Source organism: Archocentrus centrarchus, chromosome 13 (assembly GCF_007364275.1).
Source record: "Archocentrus centrarchus isolate MPI-CPG fArcCen1 chromosome 13, fArcCen1, whole genome shotgun sequence".
In the NCBI taxonomy this organism is placed as follows: Eukaryota; Metazoa; Chordata; class Actinopteri; order Cichliformes; family Cichlidae; genus Archocentrus; species Archocentrus centrarchus.
Window position 1 is genome coordinate 36,085,891 of NC_044358.1, and position 16,281 is coordinate 36,102,171.

The following is a 16,281-nucleotide window of genomic DNA, read 5'->3' on the forward strand; positions in this document are numbered from 1 at the left end:
AATTAAATTGAACTGTACCCTGCCTCTCGCCCTGTGTCAGCTGGGATAGACTCCAGTCTACAGATCAGAGCTTTGTCCTGAAGAGGTGGAACTGTTTTGGTTTACTTCTGCTGTGCTATTGCAATTCATCAGAAGTCACGTGATGGTATTTTTAGTATTTTCCCAAAAAAAAGCAACATTTTTTCCCCTCATCATTTTAATTTAAGCCACCACATTTCATGTGTTGATGTTGTGGCAACCAGCCGCTCCTGACAGGTACAGGTTGCTTCAGCAGTGACAAAAGATCTGAAAAGACTGACGCAGGCAGAACTCATGAGACCCGCAGGTAAAGCCCTTGTTAACTCTAATTACTCCCACTTCACCAGAGTTCAAATTCATTTAATCCATGTTGCACCGTGGGCATATTAGGCCAATTACCGCGCTGTTCACGTGCCTTGGTGCATTGTGGCTGAGCTGTCTTGGTGGCACGGTAATGACCCCACTCTGCGCATCACGTTTGTTTGCTAAATATTTATCTCTGTGTACACATGGAGGCCCCTTTATTTGTACCTTTTATGTGAAGTCACGATCATCCCATCAGACGGGAGGAAAACTGATTTGTCGCTACATTTCCAGGCGAAAAGGCCTAACCTGGACGACAGCAAGGCTTTTAGAGTAAACTAAGGCCTGCTGTCAATCCTCTTATATTGTGCCTCACTGAAAATGGATTAGTGAGTAACACTGGCCCGGGTCACTTTGGAGGGATTTGACTGAATGGGCCTGTAGCTGGCACTGACCTCCTATACTAACACACTAAATAATTTCCCCTTTTTAAAAAGTAGTGTTTGGAGGAGGAAGAGTGCTCATTTTGGGGGGGGGCAGTTTTTTGTTTTGTTTTGTTTTTAACTCGATCTGGAGTACATCTATTTTTCTTTTCATATATTCACACTTAAAAAAAAAAAAAAAGGACCCTTGAGGAAGAACCAAGTGCGTTTAACTCCTTTTAGCGATATGTTGCCTGTGAACAGAGCTGTTTGTGGAAACGCGCAGGAGCCTTCAGAGACTCCGGCTGCAGGACCTAAGTAGCTCTCCAGGGTGCTAAAGTTGTCTCCACACCCCTCCAGGCGCAGCGCTTGAGCCTTTCGTGACTCTTTCAGCCCGTAATCCCGGCACGATGACCGGGCTGTGTCTTCAACAGAGCGACACAGGGGCGAACAGGTAAGATTTCGGGAATGGTTAGTTGACGATCTGCGTGGAGACAGAAGGAAAAAAATCAAACAAGAGAGTACCTGTAAGATTGTCTTATTGGACCCTGGAGCTGTCCTGATGGCATTAAAGACATGGTAAGTGGTTCAGTTGTGTTTAATCATCTATAAACATTTAAATGATGATGGAGGCTTTCATCTGTACCCCGGTTTGCAGGTGTCAGTGGTCTAATTGATAACTGATAGTGAACACAAAGCTTCACTATCTTGGCCACCCTGGGAGGACAATGCAACATATTGCTCCACATTTCAGAGGGGCGCTATGGGAGTCCAGCCATGCGTGTGTGCCCATAATTAAAAACAGACACACTTTACCGACTCTGCCCTTTTATAACTTTCTATTATGGGTCCTGCTGGGAGTGCTGACGTTCCCTTGTTGTGTCCGCTGTTTGATATTCAAAGTGGGGGTCCTGGGGCCTTGGAACTGCGACCCTGTTTTTTACAAGGCCCTGCCTGTTACAGCGGCCAGACTGGCCGTGAGCAGGATAAACGGGGACGCCGATCTAGATCTGGGCCTGAAAATGGACTTCATCATCCTCCAAGAACCTTGCGAAACCTCCAAAGCGCTAACGGCGTTTATTTACTACGAGCATGTGGCGGACGCGCTCATTGGCCCCACCAACCCGGGATACTGTACTGCAGCTTCTCTGCTCGCCAGAAACTGGAACAAGGCTCTCTTCTCCTACGGCTGTGTTGCCTATGAGCTCGAGAGCGCCGCAGGATACCCAACTTTTGCGAGGACAGTGCCGTTTCCCGCTGACGTGTTGTTCGTAGTGTTCAAACACTTCAGGTGGGCCAACGTCCTGGTGGTCTCATCCAATGAAGATATTTGGATCGACACAGCTGTGAGGGTTGCCTCTGCTCTCAGGAGCAAGGGGATTCCCGCTGGCCTTGTCGGACCTATGGGTATGAATGAGACAGAGTTGGAGAGCACGCTGAGGAAGATCCAGGACGCAGGAGGTGTCAGGGGTGAGTCTGTGAGGGAAAACAACACAGCAGCTGCGTCAAATGCCTCAAAGACGATTGCATGTAGTCTATAGAGTGACAGGAGAAAAATATAGGAGGCCACAAGATAAAATTTGTGCTGTTACATTTATAACATTTTGGGAGGGTTCCTAAAGTACAAATATGATCCTGTTTTGGCCATTCATTTCTGTTTTTCATGATAAAATCAGCAGCAAAGCATATGACTGTAAGTAAGTTGCCAACCTTTGCTATAAAACATTAGGAGAAGACATTATATGACAGGTTAGCAACTTGCAGAATAGCAAATGTCAAACCATCAACTGTCCTGATCACCCCACCAGAATATTTTCACATCACAGCTGTCCTCTTTAGCAAGCTCTTCACTCCATCACCTAACCAGGACGCCATTTTGATAGCTGAGGTTTTACAAATGAGGAGTGGCACCAATTTAATTAGTTTGCTTAAAAAGATCATGACCTTTATTTAATGAGTTCACCAGAGTGTCCACAGCTGACTAGAAAAGAGGTGAGAGAGAAGGAGGAAGACATGCTGCAAAGGTCCCCAGTGGGATTTAGATTTCTAGTACATTTCTAGTACATTAGCAGAGTGAAGACACTGTTTATAATGTTGTGTTTTTGCACCACATATGTCCATCAGCAGTTTTAATGCCTTTTGTTGTCGTTGTTTGTTTCAGTCATCATTATGTGCATGCACTCTGTCTTGGTTGGAGGTGAGCAGCAGGCTATTTTTCTCCTCAAGGCACAGAAGATGGGTCTGACTTCAGGGAAGTATGTGTTTGTGCCCTACGACACTCTGCTCTACAGCGTGCCCTACACCAACGTCTCCTACTCCCCTCTGCAAAACAGCAGCAGCCTGAGAGAGGCCTATGATGCTGTGCTTACTATCACTGTGGCCTCTGAGCCTCTGTCCTTCAACGAGGCGTTTGCTGCAGCCAGGAGGAGCGAGGAAGTGACGCTGCCAGTGGAGGCAGAGGAGGTAGGAAGCCGTTTCACTTGTAGCTTTTTTCTGCCTGCACTATCAAACGAATGAATGGTCCTCTTTTTTAAACTATTATTCCATCACACATTGCTGCATATTATAACAAATAATTGTGTGCTCAGTATTAGACAGTTAATTGTATTTTCTGTTACCTCAGCATGCATCATCAAATGCTTGTAATAATGTAATATAATATGGTATGTTTATTATAAAATATCCCTTTTAACAATTATAAATGGCTGAAATATGATACTTGCCATGCTTCCTGTTGCAACCCTGCTAAGTCTGTACTTTAACCTGCAGGTTAACCCACTGTTTGGGACCATCTATAACAGCATCTACCTGCTGGCCAAATCCATCCACAATGCCAGGAAAGCAGGCATGATGCTGTCAGGCTCGAACCTGGCCTACTTCACAAGGAACATAACCTTTAATGGCTTCAACCAGGAGGTCAAGGTGGACACTTCTGGAACTGTTAAGACCAGTTACATCATCCTGGACACTAACAACAGGGGGAGTCAGCTGTACCAGACCTATCTGGTGGACCTAACATCAGGGGTGCTGCGTTTTGCAGGGAGGTCCATTCATTTCCCTGGAGGATCCCCTCCTCCATCTGATTCCAGCTGCTGGTTTGACGAGGGCACCATCTGTACGGGAGGTATGAGGCTTTACTGTGTTTGGGTGAACAGCGTGTTTGCCCAAGTCCACATTTTGTCATTTATCCATTACTCTACTGTATCCGACTATCATCCTTAGGTGTGGAGATCACCTACATCATGATTGCGTTAGCTGTCATGCTCTTCCTGGCTGTAGGAGGCCTCACTATAAGTCTTTATATCAGGTAAATATGCAAAATCTTTTTTAGCAAAGCCTCCTGCTGCCAAGCTCAAATTCAAAGATTTGAAGTAGAGTGATCTGTATCAATAACTATTAGCTTGAGATTAAGATACAACAATGCCCTTATGCTTGAAAATACATAAAAATGAAAATACATTTATCATGTATAAAAGCTAGAGAATGAGAAATGTACTTTTGCCACAGAGATTATCTTTGGATTAAAGAGAGTCAGACACGTCAGGAGATCTGCTGGAAAGACTATGAAAGTTCTCCTTTTTCATAGTGATAATATAAAATGGGAAATCTTTGGGTTTTACTCTGGCTAACATACTGTGGACAGCAACTGCTGTGAGACAGAGAGGATTACAAAAAAAAACATAGATCTTTAAAACTGAGTTCAAGCCACTATTTTTATTTAGTTATTTATTTGCCCGTAATAGTACTTCTTACCTTTTGAAAATCCCTTTGGCAGGCGGCGACTTCATCAAATCCAGCTGGTCAAAGGTCCCAATCGGATCCTCCTGACCTTAGAGGATCTCACTTTTATCAACCCTCAGCTTAGCAAAAAGGTAAGTGATTGACATTCAATTAGTCTTAAGTGCACTGCGCTATTCATTGCATGTTTTCTGTATTGTCACATTTAATCTTTGTGGATCTCCTTTCTAATAAGTGTTCAAATGGTTTTTGATGTGATGTAGAAAATCACTTTAGAAGATCTGACTGACTCCAAGAGCACTCTGGAGGAGAAATCTGCAGACCCCTCACACTCTGTGAATAGCATGCAAACAGAAACTCATGAAACCACTAATGTAGCTGTATACGAGGTAAGCGCCACACAGAAAGAGTTTCAATCAAATATTTAATAAAGCTTCTTAACATAAGCTGGTGAGTAAGTGAAGAAGGTGAGGGAAATCCTTGTGTAACATAAGCTTGTGTCTGGGCCAGTAACTCAAGATGCTTTATATCTAAAAAGTAACACATTTCAGTGGGAGGAGGGTCATGAAATCTTTTGTTGCTGTTTTATTTACATTCGAATGAGCAAATTTCAGTTCTAAACGCATACACTCTGTTAATATTAATCTGTTAGGTGTGGATAAATTAAAAAAAAAAAAACATTAAGAGTTTAGGTTTATTTAAAAAAAGTGAATCAGTGTATTTTTTTTCTTTGTCATTATCCATATAAAAGCTTGATTTCATAATAATATTGTGTTTTTCCCTTTAGGGTGACTGGGTTTGGCTGAAGAAATTCGAGGAGGGCCACTTCAAGGAAGTAAAACAAAACACTATCAGGATGTTCATGAAGGTAGAGCGACATGTCCAACATGATGCCCCATGACTGCATATAAATATGCCTCTGGAGGCTCGTTTTGCTTGCCGTGTCTTTATAATTGAACTTATTCTGATGATAATTTGAAGGAGTGAATGAGCCGTGACAAAGTTAGGGTAAGAGCTAAAGTCGGGAGATGTAATTTCGTGGATATGGGAATTGAAAATTACAGGCCAGACATTAAACACTGAATGTGTAATTCCTGTAATAATTAACAATTAAAAAATGTGTATGATATTTTGGTCATTTTAACAAACTGCAGCTTCTTTTCTCAGATGAAGGACCTGAGAAATGAGAATGTAAATCCCTTCCTGGGCTTCTTTTCGGACTGCCCCATGTTTGCGGTGGTGACGGAGCACTGCTCGAGGGGCAGCCTGCAGGACCTGCTGAGGAACGAGGACGTTAAACTGGACTGGATGTTCAAGTCCTCCCTTGTGCTCGATCTCATCAAGGTAAACAGTGCTGTGTGTGTTAAAAACCTGGAACTCTGCATGCAACACATGGCTGTTTCCCAAAAGTTCAGCTTGTCACCTTTTGAAGAGAGAAAGAGTGTTTTTACTTGTAGTTTCTTTATAAGTGAACCAAACTGCTACTTCCGTTATCCCTCTAGGGTATGAAATATCTTCACCACAGGGACTTCCCCCACGGCAGGCTAAAATCTCGAAATTGTGTGGTAGACGGCCGTTTTGTCCTCAAGATTACAGACTATGGCTTCAATGAGCTGCTGGAGTCTCAGAAAGCTCCTTTAGAAGAGCCGACACCTGAAGGTACTGTCTGCTCTGCTGTCTCATTAGAATTAGTTATTATCCATATGCTGCGCTTTACACTCACCATGCTTTATTGAATTAATGCCAAAATATAAATTCAAGCCATATGTTTCCTTTGTTGCACTTAGATCTATTTTGGACACCACCAGAGATCCTACGGGACCTTACGATTTCTCGCAAAGGGACATTTAAGGGAGACGTGTACAGTTTTTCTATCATCCTTCAGGAGGTGGTGGTGAGAGGGCCACCCTACTGTATGCTGGGCCTCCTACCTGAGGGTGTGTATTCACCACAGGGAAGGCGATGGAGATAAAGAGAAGCTTGCAATAACTGGTTATTACATAGTTGTTTCGATTTGGCTGCCACAAAAAGCAGCCTTTCAACTTCACAGTCAGTTAACAGTGTAACAGTATACATTGTTTTTATGTATCCCACGCTCTCCAGAGATCATCCGTAAGGTGAAAAAGCCTCCTCCGATGTGCCGTCCTACTGTGGCCCCAGACCAGGCTCCACTTGAATGCATCCAGCTGATGAAGCAGTGTTGGAGCGAGCAGCCTGACCGCAGACCAAACTTTGATGAGATCTTTGACCGGGTAGGTTTTTGCAGACAGCCTCGTGGCTTTGTTTGTTTACCTTCTCCCAACCTATTTAAAGAGTTACATATTTGTTTAACTTTTACAATAGTTCAAGCTAATCAACAAGGGTAAGAAGACCAATATCATTGACTCCATGCTGAGGATGCTGGAGCAGTACAGCTCCAACCTAGAGGATCTCATCAGAGAGAGAACAGAGGAGCTGGAGGTAGAAAAGCAGAGAACGGAGAAGCTCCTGTCTGAGATGCTCCCACCGTGAGTCAACACACTCACACAATCCCATCCACATGAAACTTGCAAATAAATGTGTTTCTTACTGCCTGATCATCTCATTCTCCTTTTCCCCCCCGTTTCTATCCAGTTCGGTGGCAGAGGCCCTGAAGACCGGTGCCACAGTGCAGCCAGAGTACTTTGATCAGGTGACAATCTACTTCAGCGACATTGTGGGTTTCACGACCATCTCCTCGCTCAGTGATCCCATTGAGGTGGTTGACCTTCTCAATGACCTCTACACACTATTTGATGCTGTGCTGTCTAACCACGATGTCTATAAGGTCAGAGAACAGTAAACACCCAGTGTCTGAGATGATGGAGTTTAAATTTGCGACTTCTGAGCCACCAACATGCGTGATTTGCCCCTTAACTGAATAAACGTGTTGATTTTGTCCAGGTGGAGACGATCGGTGACGCTTACATGGTAGCATCGGGCCTGCCTAAGAGAAATGGCAACAAGCACGCTGCTGAGATTGCCAACATGTCACTGAACATCCTCAGCTCAGTGGGAACCTTCCATATGCGACACATGCCAGACGTGCCCGTCAGGATACGAATAGGAATCCACTCAGGTGGGCGTTATAGTCATTAGAGTCACTGTCAGCCTGTATGGAGTTTTAAACTCCATTTGTGGAGGTGGTCAGAAACCTGTGCAGGAAGAATTCTCTTCTTCCAAACTTAAAATGAGGTTGCCTGTGAGTCGTGTACACTAAATCTCTGAAGGAGATTTTAGAGCAGGTATCCTTCTAGTCAGGTCATATTTATTTATAGGCACATTTAAGTACAGCGCATGTTGGCTAATGTGATGGATGGCTAAAAAGAACTAAATGAATATAAGCTTCACATTGAAGCTACAAGAGTAGAGTGATAATGGTCTTTAGTCTTGATTCGGAGTTACTGGACAAGCATCAGTTCAGGCAGACCTAGAAGTCAAGATCAGCTCCAGTTACAGCAGATCAGCTGATCTCCATGCCAACCCACATCAGCTGATATCTCACCTTAGGGTGCGCTTTTTGGGCTGATTTTGTCTGCCCACAGTTGCTACACATCTGCAACCCACCTCTTCCTCAGCCTCTCATTTTCATGCTAACAAAAATCAGTCCTTCTTTTGCTACTGACGCCTCCGCTGTTACGAGGTGGGGGGGGGGGGGGGGGGGGGGGGGGGGTCTTGATGCTGCTCTCTCAGAGAAGGATATAAAAGGAAGGATATAAAACACCTCAGATACTAAAAAGTTGTCCTCCCAGCGTGTCTGGGACTGGAATGATTGTCCACTGATGTGCATTTGCAGGGCCCTGCGTTGCTGGCGTGGTGGGCCTGACCATGCCTCGGTATTGCCTTTTTGGAGACACCGTCAACACTGCCTCTCGTATGGAATCCACTGGGCTGCGTAAGTACCTTTTACACATTTCGTTTTGCTGCCTTGTGCCATGTTTAAGTTGACTCTATTGTCTTTATATTCGCTCTGCTCGCCTCTCCTCAGCTTATAGAATCCATGTAAATATGAGCACCGTGAAGATCCTCCGCTCTCTAAATGAGGGTTATAAAATAGAAGTTCGAGGAAAGACGGAACTGAAGGTAACAGTTTAGGAGGTGCTTTCTTATCCACTTAAAGATTAATTGCACAGCTCTGAATTATTCTTTTCTTGCAGGGTAAAGGTATTGAAGAGACATACTGGCTTGTGGGGAAAGCCAACTTTACAAAGCCTTTGCCAAAACCACCAGAGATTAAACCAGGGTAAGAGACTGAATCTAGTTTTCATTCATGCACCCACACAGCAGCTGAACTCAAAGGAAAATAATGAAATGTGTGCATTTATCTCAATTTGCTATTTAAGTCAGACTCATAAGTCATTTGTAAACATCATTTTTCAGAAGTGTTGCTTTTCATTAGTGTAATGCACATGTAACTTGTGCCAGCCACTCATGCAAACTGCAACTATCCACATGTTACTTCAGGCAAGACAATCATGGGCTGAACCCTGAGGAGATAGCTGCATACAGGAAAAAGAAAGCAGAGAAAAAGGCTTGACCTTCTTAGTCCATACGAAGGAGGTATAGATCTGCATGCCGGCTGGTGTTGTGCTGTGGAAGTGTTACTGTGATGAGCTTGCACGCATAAATTTCTCTTATAGATTTCTGAATCTCACAGATTGCTCGTGATCTAGTGGCATCATTAATCTTTTGATCTTATCGGCTTCTTCTTAAGCAGATTGGGGAAAGCCCTCTTTGTTTAGTGCATTCGTTTTCATTGTGGCTGGCTGGCGTATTTTCATAATTAATTTCTTTCTTCTTCTTTTTTTTTTTTTTCATTTACTGTGTTTGTGGCAGCTCTTGTTGTGTTTTTGCAAATCCCTAAAATTAACAACTGTGTAAATTACAGCAATGATTTTAACACTTTATGTCAACTAGGGACAACTGGCAAGAGATGGTGACAGAGGAGATCAAGGCTCATTTCCGCAAGGCCAACAGGCAGGTGGACAAAAAGTTGTGAGGGAGAGGAAGAGAAGAAAAACTACGGAACAAGCAAAACTAAAGGAGAGGAGAGGAGAGGAGGACTTGTCCAGAGAAACATGGAGACAAAGAGCTGGGAGGGGCATGCAGAGGACAGAGAGCACCACCCAGCTTCTCACTGTGGCTTAATGCAGACTTCTTTAAGAGGATTGTCCATCGACTGGCTAATCTGCCTGCAGCCAGCACAGCAGAACACGATGGTGCTAATGTAGTGAGAGTCTTCTGCCTACGTACTTGCTGCCAGAATCACAGGGAAGGTGCACCTCTTCTTAATGAAGGATGCACTCGTTCACTCCTCTCTGCACTCACTGGCCACTGCGTGGTCACCTATTTCAGGGCAATCAGAAGCTCACTCGTTTGAAGGTTTGAGTGCCCCAAACGCCTATTTCAAAATGAAATGTTATTTGTTTTTTCCTGGTGATATCTGTTTTTAGTTTCTTATAAAAGCTCACGATAGAGTTGCTGAGACTGTTACTTAGCTGTGGCTGAATACTAAAAGTCATTAGCCATCCAAAGTTGGAGGCAAAAGCTGCTATTGTATGAAAATATCAAAAACAGAAGAATGACAGGTTGGCCACTTTTGTTTCTACTGTCTTGAAGCAGGAGATAAAGTACATTTCTACTTTTTTTTCCGTGAAGTACTTAACAAGTATAAGTTATGAAAATTACATTTTACTTTCTGTTGTGGTGAGGGAAATGTCCAGTTCCTTTAGTGAAATGTGTCTTTAAGGCTAAAATGTTCAAAATTTTTCTTTACTGTTTTGTTATGAGAACACACGTGTGTGTCTACAGTAACTACACACGCTAGTCATATTATTTATCAACCATAACTCCAACTTAACTGCCACATTTGAAGTGTCACGTGGTTTCCCTAAGAGGTAACGTCCCCGTGTATTAGAATTCTAACTATGGCTCATTTTACATCTCTAGGTATTATAGCACACATACACACACATATATATTTAAACTGGTGTTCCTAATCACATTAATGAAGGCCCTGTTCTATCTGTAAGTACAGAGCCTTTATTAATGTGTTTACCTGCCACTTAATGAGAAAGTGGCTGTTGTGAAAAAGATCTATTTATCCATATGTATTGGTTTTTGTGACAGAAGTAGGGAGCACCAGCTGAACAGCACCACCTTCTGTTCAAATTAAAGCAGGACGTAAGTAAATACATAAGTAAAGCCACAAAGCCTGTACAACAATTAAAACATCAAGCAGTCACAAAATTTTAGTGAATGAATGGTGATTGGATTTATTTGGCTTATTATTGACTTGTTTTAATAAAACGTAATGACAGTGCAAGAAATGTCCATGTGCACTGTAGTCCAGCAATTCTGGATTACAAAAATATATAAAGGAATACCTGTGAAACCAAGTAAAAAAGGAAGTTAGTTAGTTTTGAAGAACATAGAAGGTAGAAACATATGTTTTTAATTCATGTTAATGCATGTTTTTGCCCTCAGCCCTAAATATGAAGTGATTTTATATTTAACTGTTGAACAATGAAACACGTTTTAGCCGATTATTTATTTTGGAAACTCTCCCACTGGTCATATTAATGTTGAGGATAGAAGAAACATCATTCATGCTTACAAAACAGCAGCTAAGTCGGTCAGCAGTGTGTATATTGTGTAACTCACATGTTGTTATTCGTCTTGTAAATTATAACTGCAATGCAAACTGTAAGATCTATGTAAATATAAAGTAACTAAACCGTTCGTTTGTAACACCTTAAAATGTTTGGTCTCTTTTACTCGGGGCAACCACAAGGTGGTGCTATGGTTCTCTGTAGAAGAGACATTTGTTTCTAACAAAGAGGTTACGCCCTCTCTTAAGAGAGAAGCACTCAGGATTTTTTTTTTATTGTAACATTCTTTGTCTTTATTTCTGTCACAATGCGTATTTGACATGCGTGAAACAAAAGCCCCGCAGTGATACTGAGGCTGCACTAGAGGCTCATTTACAGATTTGAACTCTTTGGTCAGTCTGCTGTTGTCTTGTAGCTACATCCTGCTATGCTCAAACATCTGGAGATTACATTTCCCACTCACCGTGAGAACCCTGCACTCCAGTTTTGAACAATGCAGTGTCTGCTTTGCCAGGAAGATCCCAACAAAAGATCCCGCTGGTGTTATTATTTAGACTAGTAGTGTTTGGAGAAATGAACCACAAAATTCCCTGGATGTTATCTCTGCATTCCAGACCTGGGAAGACTGTTTGAGCTTCAGCCAGCTGGAAAGATTGTTGTCCTTATATGTTCACTAGTGTGCACACATTCCTCAGTTCAGCTCCCTGTAGCACTCTATCACCCATCATTGAATGGTATTCACACAGGACTTCCCTTTATCCAATTCAGTCACACACAGATATCTTCTCTTCAATTATTTTATTGAAAAATGAACACATGAATCACATAAATCACACAGTTCCAACAGGTTCTTTGTGGAAAATACCTACAGCAAGGAAATGACATGGAAAGTGGTGAATATAAATTTAGCACCAGACATTTTGCCACCTTTCCACTGCAAGCTCAGCTCATTGCAGAGGAACAGTTCAGTGCAGCCCGGAGGCAAAATGAGAGGAGGAATGGGACAGCACTGTTAAACAGCTTGTGGATCTTTTTTTCTCTTTAAACATTAAAGATATTGCAAGAAGACGCACATGGGTTGTAGCCGAACATGCACAGGCAGAAACTGGATGCAAATGAGAAATCATACTTAATATAAGCATGCTGTCTGCTGCGCTGACCGATCTTTGTTTGAGGAAGTCTTAAATAAGGCACGTGCGTGTTTTTTAGTTTTTGGGGTTTTTTTTTAGATTATTCAATCCAGGATGATCTTTAGACAGAGACATTTAAACACAACTCTTCCCTGGGAATTCTGAGTGTGTCCAAGCTCAGCTATTCAGTCCACAGTTCATCTATTGGAATGTGCTATTGAGGTAACAATCATACCAAAAACCACACACACACACGCACATACTCACACACAAATGCAGACACACAGTTTCCTGCCATGGTTTCACAAATAATAAAGCTACCCAACACGATTCAGAACTTTAACATTATAGCTCATCGCGCATTTTGTCCCCTTTAGGTTTAACCACTCTGCCGATGTACAGGATGGAGTTGGTCTTGTTGTCCTTCACCAGGAAAATGAAGGGGTGATCTACATAAAAGAGTTTGGGGTTCCTCAGCTTTTCGGTACCAAAGATGCTCGTGTCATATGGGTTTCCTTCAATGTCCAGCTCCAGGGCTGATGCGTGGAAGACGCTGGAAAGATAGAGGTCCTTCTTTCCAGAGATGTTGGACAGGTCAGCCTTGGCTTTGTCCACAGCTTCTGTCAGGCCCAGCTCAGCCAGGTGTTTCTGCAAAACACAGATAAAGTTATTCAGTGCTCTGGGTCGATCGTAATATTTTAACTATCCTAAACATGACAGTACAGTTGAGCCATCAAATTGCAAACATTCACCTGCAGGTTGTGGCTGACTTCCACAGAGATCTTAGGGAGGGAGATGGCTACAGCTCTGTTCTCCATCTTGCTGAGCCAAGTGTCTACCTGCTTCCTTGTCAAGAGCTTCTCCAGACGTTCCAGGGGCTCCAGGTGATAGGGCATGATAAGGATCATGGAGGCCTGCTTCTGGCCCAGAGGCATGTTCAGCACAAAGAGTTTGTTCTCTGTGTCCTCATAGAAATCATAAAGACCTGAGAAGAGCAGACAAAGCAGATCTTATCAGGTCTGCGTGCTTGAAGGCAGGATAACATACTGGCTTTGGGAGACACAATAAGATCAAAAGGAAAGATGATGGAGAAACTCACCTGTACGGTGCATCATGGGAACTCCAACAGTAAACGAGCGAGTAACCAGGAAACCACGGGTGTCGACCATTTTATCATGGAATTTCTCCTCCCAGTGAGCTGTGGGGTAAAGAAGACATGGAGTTACATGACTGCACAGGCGTCTGACTTCAGACAGAACTTTAGTCTGGCTTTAACGCCATACTCACGCTTGAAGAACATGGCGTTGACAATCATAGCTCCGTCTGGGTTTTGCACATCCTTGGTGACCTCGGGCAGCTTGCCACCTGTGGACTTGGCCGCCCACTCATTGATGGAGTTCACTGCGCTCCTCTTGTCCCTGAAGTTTATTTTGGAGTGGTCGTAGTTGTAGTGCTTCTTGCTGTTCTTCACAAACTCATCAGCGAAGGAGACTGAGCTGGGGCCGTAGAGGCGGTTGTTGATTTTCCAAGTGGTGTTGCGCGTCTTGGCATTGCTCACCTGAAAAGAAGTGGCATATAAACTGTGACAAATTTGCTCAGAGTCTAGTTCAGGGCTGTGGTGCCTGTGGTGGTGGAGTTATGAAACAAGCTAAGCTACCTACCTCAGAGAGGAGCTCTGACAGGCCTGCATGCAGATGCTCATCCTTGAGTTTGTCAGCACTGAGGACTGTTTTCACCTGGGAGGCAGTGGAGGCTTTGCCACCAAGAGCCACGAGCCCCAGAGAGGAGGCCACCACCACAGGAGAAATGATAATGTTCTCTGTGTCTTTCTCCTTTGCCATGGTGTGGTAGAGGCTGAAGTGGAGTAAAATATAAATAAATAAATGCTGAGAATATTACTTTACGCTACAAGAGTGCCAGAATCAATAATATACAAACCTGAAGGCCAAGTTGGCGCTTTTATCAGCCAGCGTGGTGGCGTGACTGCTCAACTTCACATCCTCTGCAGAGGCCACCAAGGCCAGCAGACAAAGAGCTACAATGTTAGTCATCCACATCCTGTCTGTCTCCAAAAGCAGCTGCAGCAGCCTGTGAGAAAGAAGCGATGAGAAAGATGGTGTTACTATTACTTAAAAAAAAAAAAAAAAAAGTGGGTTTGTGGAATAAATACATATTCAGAAATGTATTCATTTATTAAAATATATCTCAGAAAGAAAATGCCAGGGCAAAAAAAAGAACTACACTTGGGCTGCGGAGCTGTGGAGGCAGGGCAGGGTTGACCCAGCCCACACAGAAGCTCTGGAATGTTCCCAGTTTGAGGCAGACATGTTTCTTGCCACGTCAGCAGCAAGCAGTGGCTCAGCTGAAGAGTTAAAGCTCGACATCCACTCGGAGCGAAGCCGTGCCCTCGCTCAAGGCTGAAACATGACGCGTCTCACCTGTCTGTACTCATTTTAAATGATGCAAATGTTTAATAATGTCACCTCATTTGCAGGGATCAGAAATCACTTTGTTACAGTCTCGTGAGACGTACAGTGCAGCCTTTTCCATGTTATCTGCAGAGACACTGCCAGCTGCCTTTTGAGACAGAAAAGAGCGTTTTTGCCTGTAGGCTGCACCAAACCCATCCCATCACTTGGGCTGAATGCACAGCCTCAGGCCATAAATAACCAACTGCACTGGCATCCTGTTTCTCGTGCAGATATATGGTGTCTGTACCTCTGTGTTTGCATGTTCGTGACAACGGCAGAAAACAGTTTCATGTTTGGATACCTTGAGATGTTTTCATTTCTGCGATTTTCATTCTGAAAGACAAGAGGTGTATGTAGTAATCCCCATGGAGCAGGCAGTGAAAATATATTCATGCTCTCATGGAGAGAAACTCTATATACAGTACAAAGTCTAACCTCTGTCCTAGTTTCCCCGTTTTCAACCCTTAGGAGTGGAACATTAAATATTATGCTGCTATTCAAGTTACCCACCACTCATTCAAAATGAGACACTTTTCACTGAGTGTGTCTCGACCCTTGAGGGGAGGAAATGCTGTTATCTAATGAGCTCTGCCACAGCCAAGCAATACTCTTTATAGTGGGAAGACTTAAAACTCTTCGAAAAGTTACAAAAAGCTAAACTGGGTGCAGGCACACTACTTCCTGCAAAGATTTTAGTTTGAACCAAATGCATTTTAGTAGCTGTGGCATGTAAGCAGCAAAAAACTTGTACCATCACGCCAGCTGCATGGAAATATTAAGCTCTGATAACTCCTGGAAATGTAAGAAGTATTTTCTGAAAGTATGCAAGATTGTCACCAGGAAAAATAACAGTAGCAGGTTTTAAACTGGTTAAAATGGAGGATGGCTGAACTGTAGCACATGAAAACAAAGCAGTCCATTCAGCCTCCGCATTCCTCCCTGTGGAACAAAGACCGTTATCTTCTGATCCTTACCTGGCACAGATTATCGCAGGGTCGCTTCTCTGAGCTGTGTCCGGTGGATAGTGTAACTGTGACAGACTTTCCTGGCTCTATATATCCCAAAAGAGAAATTTCTAGAAGTTGGGAATGGGATATTTAAATGAGGGTGTGTGTGTTTCCTCAGGAAGCTGGGACGTCCCCCCTTGGAATCACAGGGTGGGGATGAAAGCTGGGCTGACCGAAGTTAACTCAGCACTGGTCCTGGGTCAGCTTTAAAACTTAAAGCTAACAGATTACAGAGCAGAAAATCGGATTCTTGGTCAGTCTGAAGTTTCTTCCTCTGTATCCTCAGCTCTTAATGCTGCTTGCTGACTCAATCTTAAACCGTGGTTTCATCACATGTTAAATATAAAGATTAAGCTGCGCTTGACAGTGAATTCAATAAATATTTTGCTTGTATATAAATGTCCTGTTGAAGTGCTTTTTGCACTTTTGGCATTTGTGTGTATGTGTTTCTCCTGAGATGTGGAGCACCACCCTTCTTCAAACAATCTCAGCATGCAGGATATCACTCAATGAGCGTTTTATTTCCAAAGGTTTTCCGAATAAAAGCTGCAACTTGTTGTAGC

General features: G+C 43.2%; 2 protein-coding genes across 5 annotated transcripts; one reads left to right on the forward strand and one right to left on the reverse strand.

Moving 5' to 3' along the window:
- The first annotated feature begins 478 nt into the window (after positions 1 to 478).
- gucy2f (guanylate cyclase 2F, retinal) lies at positions 479 to 11,259 on the forward strand. Of its 3 annotated transcripts, XM_030743538.1 has the most exons (19): positions 485 to 1,322; positions 1,402 to 2,213; positions 2,905 to 3,206; positions 3,513 to 3,867; positions 3,966 to 4,050; positions 4,519 to 4,615; positions 4,745 to 4,870; positions 5,269 to 5,349; positions 5,649 to 5,825; positions 5,984 to 6,140; positions 6,269 to 6,418; positions 6,585 to 6,733; positions 6,825 to 6,988; positions 7,095 to 7,287; positions 7,404 to 7,578; positions 8,296 to 8,394; positions 8,488 to 8,582; positions 8,657 to 8,742; positions 9,417 to 9,649. In XM_030743538.1, exons 2-19 carry the CDS (start codon positions 1,472 to 1,474, stop codon positions 9,496 to 9,498), a joined length of 3,315 nt encoding a protein of 1,104 aa, XP_030599398.1. In that variant the 5' UTR covers positions 485 to 1,322; positions 1,402 to 1,471; the 3' UTR covers positions 9,499 to 9,649. The 3 variants fall into 3 exon arrangements, with proteins under 3 accessions (XP_030599399.1, XP_030599398.1, XP_030599400.1); XM_030743540.1 differs by lacking the exon at positions 485 to 1,322 and having other exon boundaries at positions 2,101 to 2,213; positions 2,970 to 3,206; XM_030743539.1 differs by lacking the exons at positions 7,095 to 7,287; positions 7,404 to 7,578; positions 8,296 to 8,394; positions 8,488 to 8,582; positions 8,657 to 8,742 and having other exon boundaries at positions 479 to 1,322; positions 6,825 to 6,950; positions 9,569 to 11,259.
- A 632-nt stretch (positions 11,260 to 11,891) lies between these two features.
- On the reverse strand, positions 11,892 to 15,833 carry serpinh1b (serpin peptidase inhibitor, clade H (heat shock protein 47), member 1b). 2 transcript variants are annotated; one of them, XM_030745217.1, is made up of 8 exons: positions 15,686 to 15,805; positions 15,013 to 15,044; positions 14,179 to 14,328; positions 13,902 to 14,094; positions 13,528 to 13,798; positions 13,340 to 13,438; positions 12,993 to 13,225; positions 11,892 to 12,888 (listed from the first exon to the last, which is right to left on the reverse strand). In XM_030745217.1, the coding sequence occupies exons 3-8, from the start codon at positions 14,295 to 14,297 to the stop codon at positions 12,586 to 12,588; spliced, it is 1,218 nt and encodes a 405-aa protein (XP_030601077.1). In that variant the 5' UTR covers positions 14,298 to 14,328; positions 15,013 to 15,044; positions 15,686 to 15,805; the 3' UTR covers positions 11,892 to 12,585. The 2 variants fall into 2 exon arrangements, with proteins under 2 accessions (XP_030601077.1, XP_030601076.1); XM_030745216.1 differs by lacking the exon at positions 15,013 to 15,044 and having other exon boundaries at positions 15,686 to 15,833.
- Positions 15,834 to 16,281: the final 448 nt, after the last annotated feature.